This window comes from Podarcis filfolensis (genome assembly GCF_964270895.1).
Source record: "Podarcis filfolensis genome assembly, chromosome: 8".
NCBI lineage: Eukaryota > Metazoa > Chordata > Lepidosauria > Squamata > Lacertidae > Podarcis > Podarcis filfolensis.
The window spans coordinates 52,617,459-52,634,179 of record NC_139611.1 but is presented as its reverse complement, the minus strand read 5'-3'; the positions used below and the strand labels follow the sequence as shown (position 1 = coordinate 52,634,179).

Below are 16,721 nucleotides of genomic sequence, written 5' to 3'. Positions count from 1 at the left end.
GCTTCAGACTGGAGAACCTGAAACCGTGTTTGTAAACCATCACCTTAACAACATTTGCAAATAGGAAGGAATGGAAAGCCAATACACTGGAGCAAGAACCTTAAGCCTGGTGAAATATTCAAGTTAAGCCACAAGGACCTAGGTTAGAATAATCATTCCTGGGACTCAAAAGTGTCATTTTATCCCCCCGTTACTACTGTTGTTGTTGCTGCTGCTACTGCTAATCTTAATAATGCAGTCAATGAACATTGCAAGAGTAGAGCATCTTTTGCTTGCAAAAAGTCCCAGGTTCAATCCCTGGTATCTCCATGTAGGGCTGACAGAGACCCCTGTCTGAAAGCCTAGTGAGCTGCTGCCAGTCAGTGTAGACTATACTGAGCTAGATGAGTTACACCCAAGTCCCCATTTCTTTCTTTCTCTCTCCTGAGACACAGAAAACATTGTTGGCTCCTATGTTTTCCCAAAAGTTGAAAATGTTATCCTTGATGTTGCTAGACTAAAATCTTCTCACCTTAATCTCTTTACTTTTTCATTTGAACACCGTTTTTTAAATCACTGTGCTCAGTGTGAGATTTTTACCATGGAATTAATAGTATGCTGCTAATGCTACTCCAGTCAGATAAGGAAGAGGTCAACTTGCTTGTCTGCTACTGAACCAAAACCACAAATGAAGTGTGGTAGTGTTGAGAAGTTATTCGTTCCTTCTGCCAAGATTGTCTAGGCATGCATGCAGTGGCGTAGCGTGGGGGGTGCAGGGGGGGCGGGCCGCACCGGGCGCAAAATCTGGGGTTAGGGCAAATCCATGGGTTAGGGGGCGCAAATCCACGGGTTAGGGGGCGCAAATCCACGGGTTAGGGGGCGCAAATTACTTGCCTTGCCCCGGGTGCTGACAACCCACGCTACGCCACTGCATGCATGCACTCTGACAGGGTTGTTGTGAGCTATTATTCTAGTAAATTTGGTTTTAAACTTATAAGCCAGTTTGTGGTGTTGTTTCACCTACAGATACCTGCTGGTGCTGCAGTACACCAGGGGCAGCATTGAGGTGGGTTGTGGGAGCGGGAATTAGTTCGCATCCTCACCAGTAAAATATATTTTTATTTTATTTTTTGTTTTGTTCTTTTCTTTTAGCCACTGCCAAAACTGGTGAGGTCACCCTTGTAGCACACTATGCTGGATTGGTGCGGAGAGCAGGGAAATCACAGTGTCTTTGCAGGCTTGCTGTGGCCCAACTTCCCCAATCAATACTGGTGTCCTTGTTGGAGCAAGAACAACAAATAATAGTTCAAAAAGAAATTAGAAACCCCAGCCAGTCCAGTGTTGCTTTAAGGCGCTTCTAGTCTTCCTCCGCTCACTCCCTGGGGCTAATGGCTAAGGCTTGTCTGCCAGCCAGCAGTTGCCATGGCGCTGGAAGGCCTGCAGCCTTCTGTGTATGCGCCCTGCCAGAGGGAAGGCCCTGTTGCTATGGGAACCAGAGTAACAGCCACAGGCTGGCAGGGAGAAAGAAGGCCTAGAAGTTGTGGAGCTGCTCTGGAGGCAGCAGCAGCAGCCGTAGCAGCAGCAGGAGAACCAGGCAAGTAAATGCTCAGCCAGGCTTTGTCTGCTCTCTTGGTCTGGAATGGCTGAGGATGGGCTGCTGGGCCCTGGGGCACCTGCTCAACGTCCTTGGAGACCTCCTTGCTCATGTCCTTGCTTGGACTGGTACCTGGCATTTGCACTCAAGGAACTTGTGGTGTGGGGAGAGGGTTGATTAGGCCCGGCCTTTGAACGCATGCATGGAGCAGGGACGAAAAGCCTCAGTGTTAGCAGGAAGGGCCACAGTGAGGGGTGGCCTACTGGGCTCTAGGAAGTAGCGATGGAGGAGGCAGCTGCCTCAGAAAGATGGGGTAGCATCACGAGAGCGTGTGCTTTGCATGCAGTAGATCCCACTTCCCCACAGCATCTGCAGGTAGGGCTAGCAATGGCCCCTGCCTGAAACCCTGCAGAGCCATGGCTGCCAGTAAGTAGAGATTGCAGAGCTAGATAGACCCAACGGTTTGACTCAGTATAAGGCAGCTTCCTATGTTCCTAGGAAAAACCAATTGTTCACTAAGGTGCTAGCACACTTTTGAATCCAGACAGGTTGTTATAGGGATTTGAAAGCACAAGGCTATAAGTATAAGCTATTATTTATTAAGAATACTAATAGTCTGCTCTTTAGCCTCACACAGTGCATAGCTGAACTATGGAACTCCCTTCCACAGGAGGCAGTGATGGCCACCAACTTGGATGGCTTAAGAATCATAGAATCGTAGACTTTAGAGTTGGAAGGGGCTCAAGGGTCATCTAGTTCAACCCCCTGCAATGCCGGAAACTTGCCCAACATGGGACTCAACACGGGGCTATGAATGGCTACTAGCCATGATGGTTATGCTCTGCCTCCATGGTCAGAGGCATTAATGCTTCTGAAGACCAGTTGCTGGAAACCACAGATGGGGAAAGGACTCTTGTGCTCAGGTCCTACTTGCAAGCTTCACAGGCAACTGTGAGAACAGAATGCTGGACTGGATGGACCATTAGCTCATCCAGTTCTTATGTATATGTTACAAGAGACTTTCAAAGCAGCTTACAGAAGTTTCCCAGAATAAATCATATTCAGGTTTAATATCAGGAGCAAAAATTATATGGTGTCCCTCTGGTGCTAAGTGTTCTGCCTGCCTCCCCCTCTCTGCTGCACTTTTGCTCCTTATCTATTGTGCAACAGCCCTGAGGCACGCAAGGGAGCAGGGCTGTGTAGCTGGATCTTGCTCAGGCCATGAAGGAGGCAGGTCTTCTTATAGCTTCTTAAGTGCCTCTAGACTGGAGTTCATTTATCTCCACCCTACCTCCCTGTGTTTCATTTCTGAGCCTTCTACCATATAAAGAGGCAGGGGACAGAGGAGATGTAAGCACTGATACCTTCATGTTGAAAGATTTGAAATGGAAGCAGAACATGAAAGGAGAGATCTGTTGGAGCTGGGATGCACATTTCAGGGTCACACGCAGTTGAACATCTGTATTATTGCATATAGCAGGAGGCAAAGGTGCTACAGTGGAATATTGCTACCAATGCCTTTTTGAAATGCCATCTGCTATGCTTTCAAGTTCTTATAGAGCCCTCAGATAGATCACAGTGTTTCAGTTCTTACTGACAGGAAAGAGAAAGTGTCAAAAGCAGGCAGGTAAGAACCTTGCTGTTTGCCTTTTAAATTGTCAGCTGCCATAGATAACCATATGCCTTCCTCCCAAATGAGCCTACTCACTAAAAATAGCATTTCTTTTCCTATGTATTTTTTATTATGTAGTTATATCCCATCCTTCCTGAAATGAGCTTAGAGCGGCCTACACAGTTCTCTACTCCCTCCTCCCTGTCCTTACAACAACCCTATCAGGTTGGTTAGGCTGAGAGATGATGATTGGCCCAAGGTCACTTAGTGAGCTTCATAGCTTAAGGGGGATGTGAACACAGGACTTCCCAGTCCTTCTCTGAATTCACTCGCATCCATGCCAGCTTCAACTGGATTCTTCTCCTGTTTCTGGTGTATACAGCATATAATTCCAGGGCTCCATTTAGTTGTCTTTAAAGGGGCCTCCCCACACTGTAACTTGCAAGTGTGCTTTGGAATCTGTGCTTCCAGAAATATAATATTTAAGATTATGCAGTGAATAATAAGCAATTCTTTTTTAACTAGTGTAAAGTATTTCCAGTCTGTGTTTGATAACTTGTATGGGGGGGGGGGGGGAATATGAAGACAGCAGAACAGTAGATTTTTGTATATTGGCCACTGAGATGAAATTAGTTACATTATCTGTACAAGGGCAGCGAATAATTTATGGAAGCCAGTTTTTCATAGCAGATTACTGTACAGATACTTCCAGACAGACTATATGTCAGGAGTTTGGCATATTGATTCAGTGCATCAATAGTAGTGATGATGAGTGAGCTTCCCCAGCTTGCCTTGGATTGCGCCCCCCACCCCCTGCTTTCTAGGAGAAAGCTTAAAAAAAACAGAGATCACTCCAATGTTTCAATCCTGCCCGCTCCCTGTTCCAACAAGCATCTTTCTGAACAACCTTGAGGATGTACTTAGTTCCTGCTTGGGTGCAGTGAACTTGTTTCCTAGGCTTTTTGGTTTATTCATTGAATTGGGAGGCCTAGAAAACTGTAACTCCTATGAATCGTGGCAGGAAATTACAGTCCAGCTAAGGAGAGGTCCACAAGACCTTTCCAGTAAGCCTTCCTTGCCATTTGTTCCTCCATCCCTTCACAAGGATAAGTTTCGGGGGGGAGGGATGACACTAGCACGCAAAGGTGGTTTTCTAGTAGTAGCAGTGACCTCATTACAAGCTCCATATTTCACTCCACCTGGGCCCAACATTTTACTCACCAGGGCCCAAACATCTGTTTGAACTTGAACAGAGGTGACTGGCTTTTTACCTGCACAGTGTCTCTGGGCGAAGATCTTGAACCATGTTGGCAAAGGCTACATTAAGCCATTAAGTTAGAAATGTTACAGTTTTCTCACTTTCCTTCTGTTCTTTGAGGCTGCAGATACCAATGTTCAACCAGTGATTTCTGTTTTACAGATCTTCCATTTTAAGCTACAGCTCCCTGACCACTTCCCTTTGAAACTGTATTAAGTAAATTGATTTCCCCTACGTTCTGGTCTTCTTGTTTTAGTTTATTAGCTTCTATTGCATCTCTGTCATAGGGTTCATGAAAAAACAAACAATACCTAAAATCACAGAAACCATTATACACAATCCAGCTGAAAGCCACGCATGACTTAGCTGAATAAGAGCTCAGTTAAGAGCCCATGAGCCCTTTCAAGTAAGATGTTCCTACGTGCAGATAGAAACTTGCAAGGGTGGTGCATTGCCTGCTGCATCTTCAAACAACCAGGTTCTGTTCTGATCCAATTAAACAGTCCTGGCCATTAGCAGATAGCATGGTGGGACTGGGCGGGTCATCTGACCTCCCTCCAATAAAGTCGCCATTGCATACCAGGATGAAGAGGGAGATGGAAGCAGTGACGACAAGGTCAGTGTGATGCTACTGTGTTGGAAGAACTGTTCTGACACTCCTACTAGCACATTTGCACAGCACCAACCTTGTGGTCTTCCCTCTCAGTATGCAGCAGCGACTCAGCTGGAGTGAGAGATGCAGCCACACCATGTCATCTGCTAATTGGAAAGGGGGGCTCAAGGCACCCGTTACACATCACACACAAAAGGGAGTGATAACTGGGTAATGGGAGGCTGACAATTCTGTTGTTGCTGGAATACAGAGAAACAAATATCCATGTAAATGAGAATATCAGATCTTGAGACTGCTTCTCCAGTAATTTCCACTTTGAGTTTCATATTGATATATTTTTGTTTTTTTTTTTAAATAAATTTTTATTAGAGTTTTACAAGAGAAAAAAAATAAAAATTTACAGAATAAAAAAAAAGAAAAACCACAGATAAAAATAGACAATACAAAAAAGAAAACGCACAAAATACACAAAAAACAGCTAAATAAGAAAAAAAAAGAAATTAAAAAGATAAAACAAATCCATTTTTCTCAATATCCTCAAAGTCATATGCTTGTATCCTTGACCTCCTCACACCTCCCCCCTTTTGAGTTCCCATTTTCATACTTAATTCAGCAAATTCTTACCCTTTTTCAAATATCTTAACTTTGTGTCATCACATATTATACCTCAATATTTTCAACCATTCATCAATACATTTTTTACATAATCTTATTAACTTTTGTCACTAGTTACCACTTATTACCAATCCAAGCATAATTTTAACATTCATTAATTTTACAGTATTTCCGAAGATAGTCTTTAAATTTCTTCCAGTCTTCTTCCACCAACTCTTCTCCCAGGTCTCGGATTCTGCCAGTCATTTCCGCCAATTCCATATAGTCCATCAGCTTCATCTGCCACTCTTCCAGGGTGGGTAGCTCTTGTGTCTTCCAATACTTTGCGATGAGAATTCTTGCTGCTGTTGTTGCATACATAAAGAAAGTTCTGTCCTTCTTTGGCACCATTTGGCCGACCATGCCCAAGAGAAAGGCCTCTGGCTTCTTAAGGAATGTATATTTAAATATTTTTTTCATTTCGTTATAGATCATCTCCCAGAAAGCCTTAATCTTTGGGCACGTCCACCAAAGGTGAAAAAATGTTCCTTCATTTTCTTTACACTTCCAACATTTATTATCGGGCAAATGATAGATTTTTGCAAGCTTGACTGGTGTCATGTACCACCTGTATATCATTTTCATAATATTCTCTCTTAGGGCATTACATGCCGTAAACTTCATACCTGTGGTCCACAACTGTTCCCAGTCAGCAAACATGATGTTATGACCAACATCTTGTGCCCATTTAATCATAGCAGATTTAACTGTTTCATCCTGCGTGTTCCATTTTAGCAGCAAGTTATACATTCTTGAAAGTGTTTTAGTTTTGGGTTCTAACAATTCAGTTTCCAGTTTTGATTTTTCCACCTGGAAGCCTATTTTTTTATCCAAATTATAGGCCTCTCTTATTTGAAAATAATGCAGCCAATCTCGCACCTTATCTTTTAATTTCTCAAAACTCTGCAATTTCAATTTATCTCCTTCTTGTTCCAATATTTCCCAATATTTCGGCCATTTGGCCTCCATATTGGACTTTTTCAGTGCCTTTGCTTCCATTGGTGACAACCACCTTGGGGTTTTATTCTCCAGTAAGTCTTTATATCTTAGCCAAACATTAAACAATGCTTTCCTGACAATATGGTTTTTGAATGCTTTATGAGCTTTGACCTTGTCGTACCACAAATATGCATGCCACCCAAAAACGTTATTGAAACCTTCTAAGTCCAAAATGTCTGTGTTCTCAAGAAGCAGCCATTCTTTCAGCCAACAAAATGCGGCCGATTCATAATAAAGTTTCAGGTCTGGCAGGGCAAATCCGCCTCTTTCTTTAGCATCAGTTAGTATTTTAAATTTTATTCTAGGCTTCTTGCCCTGCCAGACAAATCTAGATATATCTCTCTGCCACTTCTTGAAACAGTCCATCTTGTCCAAAATTTGCAAAGATTGAAACAAAAATAACATCTTTGGCAATACATTCATCTTAATAGCCGCAATTCTACCCAACAGGGAAAGCTTCAGGTTTGACCATATCTCTAAATCTTTCTTCACTTCTAACCAACATTTCTCATAGTTGTCTTTAAATAAGTTTAAGTTCTTAGCAGTCATGTTAACCCCCAAATATTTAACTTTCTTTACTATTGTTAAGCCTGTCTCCTTCTGAAACCTTTCTTTCTCAATCGGTGTTAAGTTTTTCTCAAGAACTTTGGTTTTTGACTTGTTCAATTTAAAACCAGCCACCTGACCAAATTCTTGAATCAATTCCAAAACCCTTTTCGAACTAGATTCTGGCTCCTGTAATGTTAAAACTAGGTCATCTGCAAATGCTTTCAATTTGTATTGCTTGGCTCCGACCTGAATACCTTTAATCAAACGGTCCCTTCTAATCATGTTCAATAATACCTCCAGGACTGAAATAAAGAGCAATGGGGAAATTGGGCAGCCTTGTCGTGTACCTTTCTCTATCTTAAATTCCTCTGTCACCACATTGTTAACAATTAGTTTAGCCTTTTGTTCTGAGTAAATTGCACTTATACCATTCTCAAACCCTTGGCCCACCCCCATCCCCTGAAGATTTTTCTTCGTAAAGCACCAAGAAATATTATCAAAGGCTTTCTCCGCATCTATGAAAATTAAAACTGCTTTGGTATTTATGTTCACTTGCAGCTTCTCCAAAATGTTAATTATATTCCTCGTATTGTCCGACAAGTGTCTACCCGGGAGAAAGCCAGCTTGGTCCTTATGGATCTCTTCCAATAGTACTTTTTTTAACCTATTAGCCAAAATGTCAGCAAATATTTTGTAATCCACATTAAGCAGGGATATGGGGCGGTAGTTCTTAAGTTGCGTCTTTTCAGACTCAGTTTTCGGTATAAGTGTAATATAGGCTTCCTGCCACGACTCCGGTGCCTTTTTCCCCTCTAAGATCTCATTGCAGACCTCCTTTAGTGGCTGAATTAACCAATCTTTCAAAACCCTATAATATTTGGAGGTTAAACCATCTGGTCCTGGAGATTTACCCAACTGCATATTCTGAATGGCACCCTCCACTTCCTGTTCTGTAATTTTATCACTCAACATTGTCTTTTTTTCTTGAGAGATTTTTTGTAGTCCATTTTTCCTCAGGAATTGGTCTAGCTCAGCCTCTTTCTGTGGCCCTTGTGTATATAGTTGTTTAAAATATCTCTGGAAGCAGTTTTTAATTTCCAATGGATTCTGTATGATCTTTCCATTTACCTCCAAATTTGTAATAGTATTTAATTTCTGTCTTTTCTTCATCTGCCATGCTAGCAGTTTCCCACATTTGTTGGCCGATTCAAATGACTTTTGTCTCATCTGCTTAATTTTCCATTCCACCTCCTGATTTATCATTTTCATATACTGTACTTGATATAACTTAATTTCTCTCAGAATCTCTTGCGATTTTGGTTTTGCTCTTAATTTCTTCTCTCCTTCTTTTATTTTTTCCAAAAATTTTTCTTTTTTCTCATTTTGGGTTCTCTTCTTTATTACATTCTGTTGGATCAAAAACCCTCTCATAACCGCTTTGCCTGCGTCCCAGATTGTCCTTTTTTCAACCGTAGTGTTCAGATTTATCTCAAAGTAATCTCTCAAAGTTTTTTGGGCCTTCTTAATCACCTCCTGGTCTCTAAATAGGGTGTCATTCATCCTCCATCTGTAGGAACCGATTGGCGTTAGTTTCATCTCCATCTTCACTGCATTATGGTCGGAGCAAGTTTTTGGGCAAATTTCCACTTTTCGTGTCTTAGGTGCCAGTCCTCTAGTTATCCATATTTGGTCAATTCTTGTCCAGGTCATATTGGCTTCAGAGAAGAATGTTCCCTCTCTTCCCAGGGGGTTCTTAGTTCTCCAAATGTCAATCAAGTCCATATTGTCAGCCAATTCAAAAAAGGTTTTTGGTAATCTGCCATCTTTAGTTACCACCTGTCTCTGCGACTTGTCCATGTTTGTAGATACCACCCCGTTCATGTCTCCCATCATAATGATGTTATAGTCCAGATAGTCCAACAATGTCTCATGCAATTTCTTAAAAAATTCAGACTTCCCCTCGTTTGGTGCATACACTCCTACGATCAAATATTTTTCACCTTGTGATTGAATCTCGATTGCAACAAACCTTCCTTGTTCATCTTTAAAAACCAATTTCGGTGATAGGCTTTCTTTAGCATAAATAACAACTCCTCTCTTTTTGACTTTGTCCGATGAAATAAATTCTTGGCCCAATCTTTTATTAATAAGGACTTTTCTATGAAGCCTTACCACATGGGTTTCCTGTAAACAAATTAAGTCCAATTGTTCCTTTTTCAATATATGAAATACTTTCCTCCTCTTCTCCGGAGAGTTAAAACCGTGAATATTCCAACTTAGTAATTGCAGAGACATGATGTGTTTATTTTAGTTTCCTCCAACTGCTCCCAAAAGCTCGTCCAGTTCTTGCGGTGGTATCTTTCTTTTTGATTTGTCAGGTCCCAAGGGTGGTGGTGCTATGTCTAAAACTCCTGGTCTCTGGTCTCTTGGCACTTCTGTCGCTTCTTTTTGTAAGTCTTCTTCGAAATCTCTCAAAAATCTTTCCTTGTCTTCCACTGATCTGATTCTAAACTTTTTCCCTTTAAAGGTAAAAGACAGTCCCTGGGGGAATTCCCATCTAAAGGCTATGCAGTTTCTTCTCAGTAGGGCCACCAAGTCTCCGTAATTGGTTCTCAAGTCCAAGAGATATTTCGGTATATCCTTAAAAATCTCAACTCTGGAATCGTTGATCTCTAAGGTCTTCTGAAAGTGTGCACTCAATATTTTATCCCTCTCTTCCTTCGAACGGAGGGTCACCAAACAGTCTCTCACCCTGTTTTTCCTCCCCCCTCTTCCAAGTCTAAAAGCGCTCACTATCTTAAAATCTTTTTCCAGCTCCAAATTCCAAAATTTCACAAATTCCTGTGTAAGATAATCACTCAAATTGTCCTTTTCAAGTTCCGGCACGGCTCTGATCCTCAGGTTTGTCTGTTTTTCTTTCAATTCGATCATAGACAATAAAGCCTGGTGATCCCCAATCTGTTTACGCATAGGTTTAATTTCTTCCTCTACAGCCACAACTTTTTCTTTTGCTTCCTCAGCTATTTTTCTAGTAGACGCAGATTCCTCCAGCAATTTTTCAATAGCTTTTGTATTTGAATTAATACTGGCTGTGTTCCCTTCAATTTTAGTTGATTGGTCTGAGACCTGTTTACTTAGGCCTTCCAATTTCTCATAAATTTTATTCAGTACAGATGTAAATTCCCCTTCTGAGGCCATTCCTTTTATCTCGGTTTGCCCCGAATCTTCCTCCTGAGTCACAGGGAGGCCGGGTACAGATGCTCTACGTTGCTGGGAGACTGTACTAGACTGTTGCACTCTGCCCTTGGATCTTGTTGCTCTTTGTTCAGTCATCCCCTTTTTATCTTTCAGTCAAGGTCAGTCCCACGGTCTGGCTTTACTGTGGAAATTCCCCAATGTCAGCAATGGAAAATTTCCCCAGCTAGATGCACTCTTCAATAGTCCTCTAGGGGGACACTGTAGCAGCCATAAAGTTCACAGTAACAAAGTACTTTCCTAAGTTTCCATGTCCCCTCCAATATAAACAAGCAACAGTTTCCAATCCAAAGAAGACTCTCAAATGTATCACCTTGCAGAGTTAAATCTTAAATGTAGCAATGTTCATAGGTAGTGCAAGTCCAAATGTAACAGTCCTCATACACCTGGCAGTCCGTTCCCAGGGATTTCAAAAGACAGCTTTATTATTAAGTTTCCCAGAAGAAATAAAGTCACTTTCCTTTCTTTCCCCCCTCTCCTGATCTGGGGGGGGGGGAATTCTTTCGTTCTAATGCTTGAATTTAAAGTTCTTAAGTCACCACTTTGAAGTACTAGTGTAGGAACGTCTTTGCTTTGATCTTTCACAAAGCGGAAAGGCGGACTTCCTGTTTACACCTTCCCGCTTCAGTGCCAAATTCTCAAATTTTTCTCTTCAAATCCAGTTCTTTTAAAATCACCTACTCACGGATAGTCGTTTAGCAGCCAAATTTTCACAGGAAAAAGGTCAGCGCTCTCCAGCAACAGCTACGCGGCTTCACCCCGCAGAAGCAGCAGTCGACTCATAGCACCGCGCCGCTCCCGTTACGCTCCGGAACCCCTTGCGGGGCTCCCTCGCTGAATCGGGGGGCGCTAATGGTGCCCGCCGAGTCCCACGCTCGCAGGCTCCTTCTGCCTGCGATTTTCAGCCGGGTCTCCGCTTCGCCGTAGCGGACAGACCCACTTTCTGCGGAGCTTCTCCCTCCTACTCAGAAGGAGACCGCCATTGCCGTTGGCGCCGCCTCCGGAAGTCCCATATTGATATATTTTTGAAGGGAAATAATTGGCAGCCATTCTCAGTTCAGTGATGGTCAGGATTGAAACTCAAGCAGAATTGTGAATTCCAGGAGACTTTTTTCTCACTGTTTAAACCAAGTTTGTTGTTGTTCTTATTCCAGAGGTTCTGACAGATTAATCAAAGATGCTAACAGACCGAGTCCAGAAATCCTTGGGTCCCCACAAGTTCTCAGAAGAATTTCAAAGCAAGGTGGTGGTACCTCACATCCCAAAACTGGTCAAAGAAGAAAAGAAGCATGCCCCAGTATGTTTGCTTGCGCTCAGCTGATCTAATACCTGGCCAAGTCATTGAATCTGCCTTTGTGATAATGACTCCTGAACACCTTTTAGTTTGACATGCCTTAGAGCTTATCCACATTTACCTTTCCTCCATGCTTTCCAGGCATGGTGAACACTTTAAAGCACCATGTTCTGGCACCCCCTTTTTCTCTCTGGAGCTTTCCCCTCAAAAAACTGCTCTTTAAAGCTGAATTGGAGCAAATGGCAATCCGTGGAAAATCCACATTGCCATTTGTTGTGCTTCGGCTTTTAAGACTGGGCTTTTGCACAAAAAGCTCGGGGGTGGGGAGGTCCTTGAACATGGAGCTTTAAAGTGCACACCATGCTGGGAAAGAGTAGGACAAAAAGTAAATCTGAATAAATCCTTAATGTGAGACAGTAAGCAAAAGACAGTGCATTTTAAATACAATGTCCATTTTAGATCAGGATGGACAGAAAGTAGATGAGCATCTTCTGGGTGAGTTTGCCGTAGATTGGCAAGGAGGACTTCTAACTTCCAGCTGTTTAGTGCTAGGAGAGAAAAAAATGTATCTTCCCACCCCCTGCCCCCCAAATTAGACTGATTGCAGAAATAAAGCCTGTGGTGACCAGGAGTGCATTTCTGTGCATAACAACTGTGGGCTCAGTTTACTTCTAGTGTTCAAAATTAATTCCTGGGCTCAAAATTGTTTCTTTCTAAGACTATGACGTTTGCACCAGGCTGGTAGATCTCAGGGTTCTAGTAGAATAAGAACAGCAGATCCTGCAATCTGGACATCTGTCCCCTCCTGTTTTTGGTGATGTTTAGGCTTTATGTTCTAAAAACAGAAAAACCTGTCACTGATTAAAGTACCCCTTAGTGTGTACTGAAGACCAGAAGGAGACTCATTGAGGCGGAGAGAGACAATGATTCACCAGTATATGATGGATTGTGTGTGTGTTGTTAAGTCTATAAGTTTTCCCCTCCAAAGTTTGAGGAAGAGAGCTTCCGCTCGTTCCCTTTGCTTGTTCTTTTGCTCCCTACATAGGAGCAAGAAGACAAGGTTATCAACACACGTCAAAACCACTTGTACTAATGAGGCATGGCAGAAGTCAATAGGAAGGGAGTTCCGCAGTTTTGGGGTAATCACAGACAAAGATGCACACAGTTTGATAAATTATTATTATCAGTGGCGTAGCGTGGGGGGTGCGGGGGGGGCCGGCCGCACCGGGCGCAACATCTGGGGGTTAGGGGGCGCAAATTCACGGGTTAGGGGGCGCAAATCCACGGGTTAGGGGTGCAAATTACTTGCCTTGCCCCGGGTGCTGACAACCCATGCTACGCCACTGATTATTATATAATTGCTGTCCCACTTTCCTTATTAGTTTGTGAGACACAAAGTGGAAAACGAGCTTATGCTTTTCAAACATTCCCACCCTGTCCCCGGCTGCAACTCTCAGCCAGTTTATTTGTCATTCTGTACATGAGCCAAAGTATTTTATTGTGTCCCTCGCCCTTTAAGCATCTAGAGAAATTAGCCCTACCAAAATCCCACAATCTCTCTCTAAAATAGCAATGGGATTTAATTACTTTGTGCCTTAACTGCTGACTTTGTTCAGCACAAGAGAGAAATCATGCGGACATCTGAAAATCTTGCAAGCAGGTGCCATTTCCAGTAAGAGTTCGTTTAAGATAGGTAGAATGGAAGTCCTGCATCCTGAATTTTAAATGTTTCAGCAGGAAAATTAATGGAGGTCTAGGATTCAGCAGTGAACACATATTAATCAGAAGTGCTTAACAAGGAAAGCCTTTCTTAACTCAGGCATTTATGTGGTCTTTGTTTTCAATTGCAGTTGACTCCATCTGCCTTCCTGAAAGCAATGACTCTAACGACGGAGCAGATGCTGGCAAACACCCATGAGGTGCGCCGGCCTCGAATTGTGCAGCTTCTGGACATGAGCGAAACCTCACACCAGAAGGTATCTCTTCCACATTCACCCCTATTTATTTATGACATAGCACATTAACATAATTATATACTTGCTGGCTGATGGGAGTTGCAGGCTCAAACATCTGGGGGCACCAAGTTGAGGAATGCTGATCTAGTTGTTCAGCCTGTAGATTTGCAGTCCTAAGAGGGTTCTAGTGCCATCATCCAAAAATGTCTGACCAAAGTTTGCTATGGATGTCCAGTGCCTTTGTTATCTATTTTTAACGCTATATGTTAAAAACTGGTAGTCCACACATTCTTGTACGTTTGATTTAATATCAGTTGTGCTTGCTCCTTCCAAATAATTGCCACAACCTTCCTATTCACTACCATCAACAAGACTGGTAGTTCTTTTTTCTCATGTCTCTGACATGATGCTGAAAGAGACCCGTAGAATGAAAGTGTGCTTTCATTAAGAGAGGCAGCCACAACAAACCATGCTTGTTGCGGCCTAGGATAAATATTATGGGCTAGTTTCTTAAATTACTGTCCAGTGTATAACTCCAATTACTGTTTATTTAAGGTAATTATTATCATTTACTCCCATAAGTCCTAGAGCTGAATCATGAAAGTGTGCAATCCTATGCATACTTTCCTCTGAAGGCAGCCCTGTTTAGGGAAGTTTTTAACGTTTGAAGTTTTATTTTGCTTTTAGTGTTCTGTTGGGAGCTGCCCGGAGCTGCTGGGGAAACCCAGCCAGCTGGGCAGGGTATAAATATTATTATTATTATTGTTATTATTATTATTATTATTATTATTATTATTATTATTATTATTATAGTATTGAACACAGGGTGACTTGCTGCTGAGTGAACATTTGTGGGCTTTGGTTCTGAAGTTGGTAATTTGCCAGCAGCAGCAGACTGATGATATGTTGCCTGGTTAAACAGCCTGGAAGAGACGAACTTATGAAGGCTAAGCAGGAGATGGTGGTACACAATGGCACTGAGGCATAACCAGAGAAAACAGGACTAACTAACCCATGTAATAGGTCTGCTACACTTCCCTGAATGCCTGAAGTTGTACCTTTCCTTTGGGGCAGAATGGCTCCACTCTGAGTGGCGCTGGCCTGTCCTGCTTCCCAGTCCTGCGACTGCCAGGCAGCATTTACATGTATCCCTTTGTGTCTTCTTCAGTTCTCTTCTGTTGATCTGGACCAGTCTCTGTTTCAACCATTCCCGTCAGAAGTGATTTTCCAGAATTATGCCCCTTGTGAGATGTATGAAGTGCCACTAATTCTGAGGAACAATGACAAGGTATGACATGTCAGTGAAACTGTAAAGTAGTTTTGAGGTGGGATGCAGGGAGAGAAAGCACGATGGCTGGAGTATTCTTTCTCTTCTTCCCAGTGAAATAACTCTCCTGGCAAACTTTTCAGTGCCTATGTCCCATTTTAACTTCCTCTTTAGCCCTTGTTGTTTGCTATCTAGTTGATCTAAGGACTGAGAGGATGGCCTGGTGAGGCTTTGCTGAGGTTTCGATAAAAGCGGTGTCCATTTTGATACCAAAAAAGGTTGCTATGTCATTTATTGTTTCCTATGCCCCTACCATGGTGACTCCAGGCTTACTGCAACTGGGCTCACAATTCACATATCTGTGATCTATGGATCTTAACAAGAACCAAAGTAAACAAACTATCAATGGAAATGATATATGTATCTACAGAGCTGCTTTTTCTTTAAATGCAAAGGATTTAAAGGCAGGATGCACCTGTACAGTGGTACCTCAGGTTAAGTACTTAATTCGTTCCGGAGGTCTGTACTTAACCTGAAACTGTTCTTAACCTGAAGCACCACTTTAGCTAATGGGGCCTCCCACTGCTGTCGTGCCGCCGGAGCACGATTTCTGTTCTCAGCCTGAAGCAAAGTTCTTAACCTGAAGCACTATTTCTGGGTTAGCGGAGTCTGTAACCTGAAGCGTATGTAACCCGAAGTGTATGTAACCCGAGGTACCACTGTATTTTTGATTGCATGTTTTATTAAATGTTGTGAAGTTAAATGATGTAAGTCCTTTCCAAAAGGGCAACCAGATTCCTTAGTGAAGATTTGTTTTTTTGTGCTCCCTCTGAATGTCATAATCTTTTCAGATCTCATTCTCACAAATATATACTGTACAAGGCTTGCTTGATCTTTCTTATTGCTTATGACCATTCTGAGATGGCATAGTCATGAAACTGAAGTCTGCTCAGTGCCTGGGATTCCTATGAATGCTGCTGTGAGTTCCACCACAGAAGGAAGGATATAGAGGCGATAAATAAATGGAGCTTGTTGAACACTGAAAGTAGAGTAGCCCACAGCTTCTCAAGTGGCCATTTTTTCCCTTCATGGCTCAAAGGCTCCTTCATGGCTCCTTCAGGACTGTGTTTTCACCAAAAGTCCTGTGCTGCTGCCTGCAGCATGTGTACTCTTTGCTTAACTGAGCAATCATGATCAGATTACATGCACACTGCATCCCTTATGCTTTGTCCATCAAGTAATAGATTGCCTCCAACTGTCAGAAATGGCTTCCCTGCCCCTCAGCTGCCAGCATCCATTTAGCTAGTTTCCTTCCAGCACTTGGCTTTAAGCTGCTGTTGAAAGGAACAGCTGGCCCTTTAGTGGTTGTTTGTGCAGAGTTTGCCCCAAATTAGCAAAAGTATGACTTACATATTTGTTCTAGTGTTCAATCAGTGTTAAATTTGCTGTCATTTCTATCTTTGCTAAGGAAAGGAATAATGTGTTGAATAATTTGGCATTTAATTATAATGTCATGTAGCATGTTTATGGACTGGTTGAAAAACACATCCACCCAATTTGAAATAAACGTTTTGCCTCTGTTCTGAAATTGTTCCCAAATGTGAGCTGGTGGGGCATTTCACCTAGTCCTGGGAGGGCACTTCAGTTTCAGTCTTTGCTTTCCTGGAAGCTGCTTCTTGAAGTAAGGTTTTC

The 16,721-nt window shown here is 42.4% G+C and overlaps 1 protein-coding gene across 3 annotated transcripts in view; it reads left to right on the top strand.

Annotated features, from left to right (window-relative positions):
* Positions 1 to 1,457: 1,457 nt before the first annotated feature.
* HYDIN (HYDIN axonemal central pair apparatus protein) overlaps positions 1,458 to 16,721 on the top strand; it is a 140,746-nt gene continuing 125,482 nt past the window's right edge. Inside the window, exons 1-5 of one of the 3 annotated variants that reach the window (XM_083624817.1) lie at positions 1,458 to 1,577; positions 3,291 to 3,410; positions 11,668 to 11,810; positions 13,658 to 13,783; positions 14,931 to 15,050. In XM_083624817.1, the coding sequence (XP_083480943.1) occupies positions 11,691 to 11,810; positions 13,658 to 13,783; positions 14,931 to 15,050 (366 nt within the window). In that variant the 5' untranslated portion in view covers positions 1,458 to 1,577; positions 3,291 to 3,410; positions 11,668 to 11,690. The remainder of the gene's footprint in view (positions 1,578 to 3,290; positions 3,411 to 11,667; positions 11,811 to 13,657; positions 13,784 to 14,930; positions 15,051 to 16,721) is intronic. The other 2 variants (XM_083624818.1, XM_083624816.1) reach the window with 2 other exon arrangements.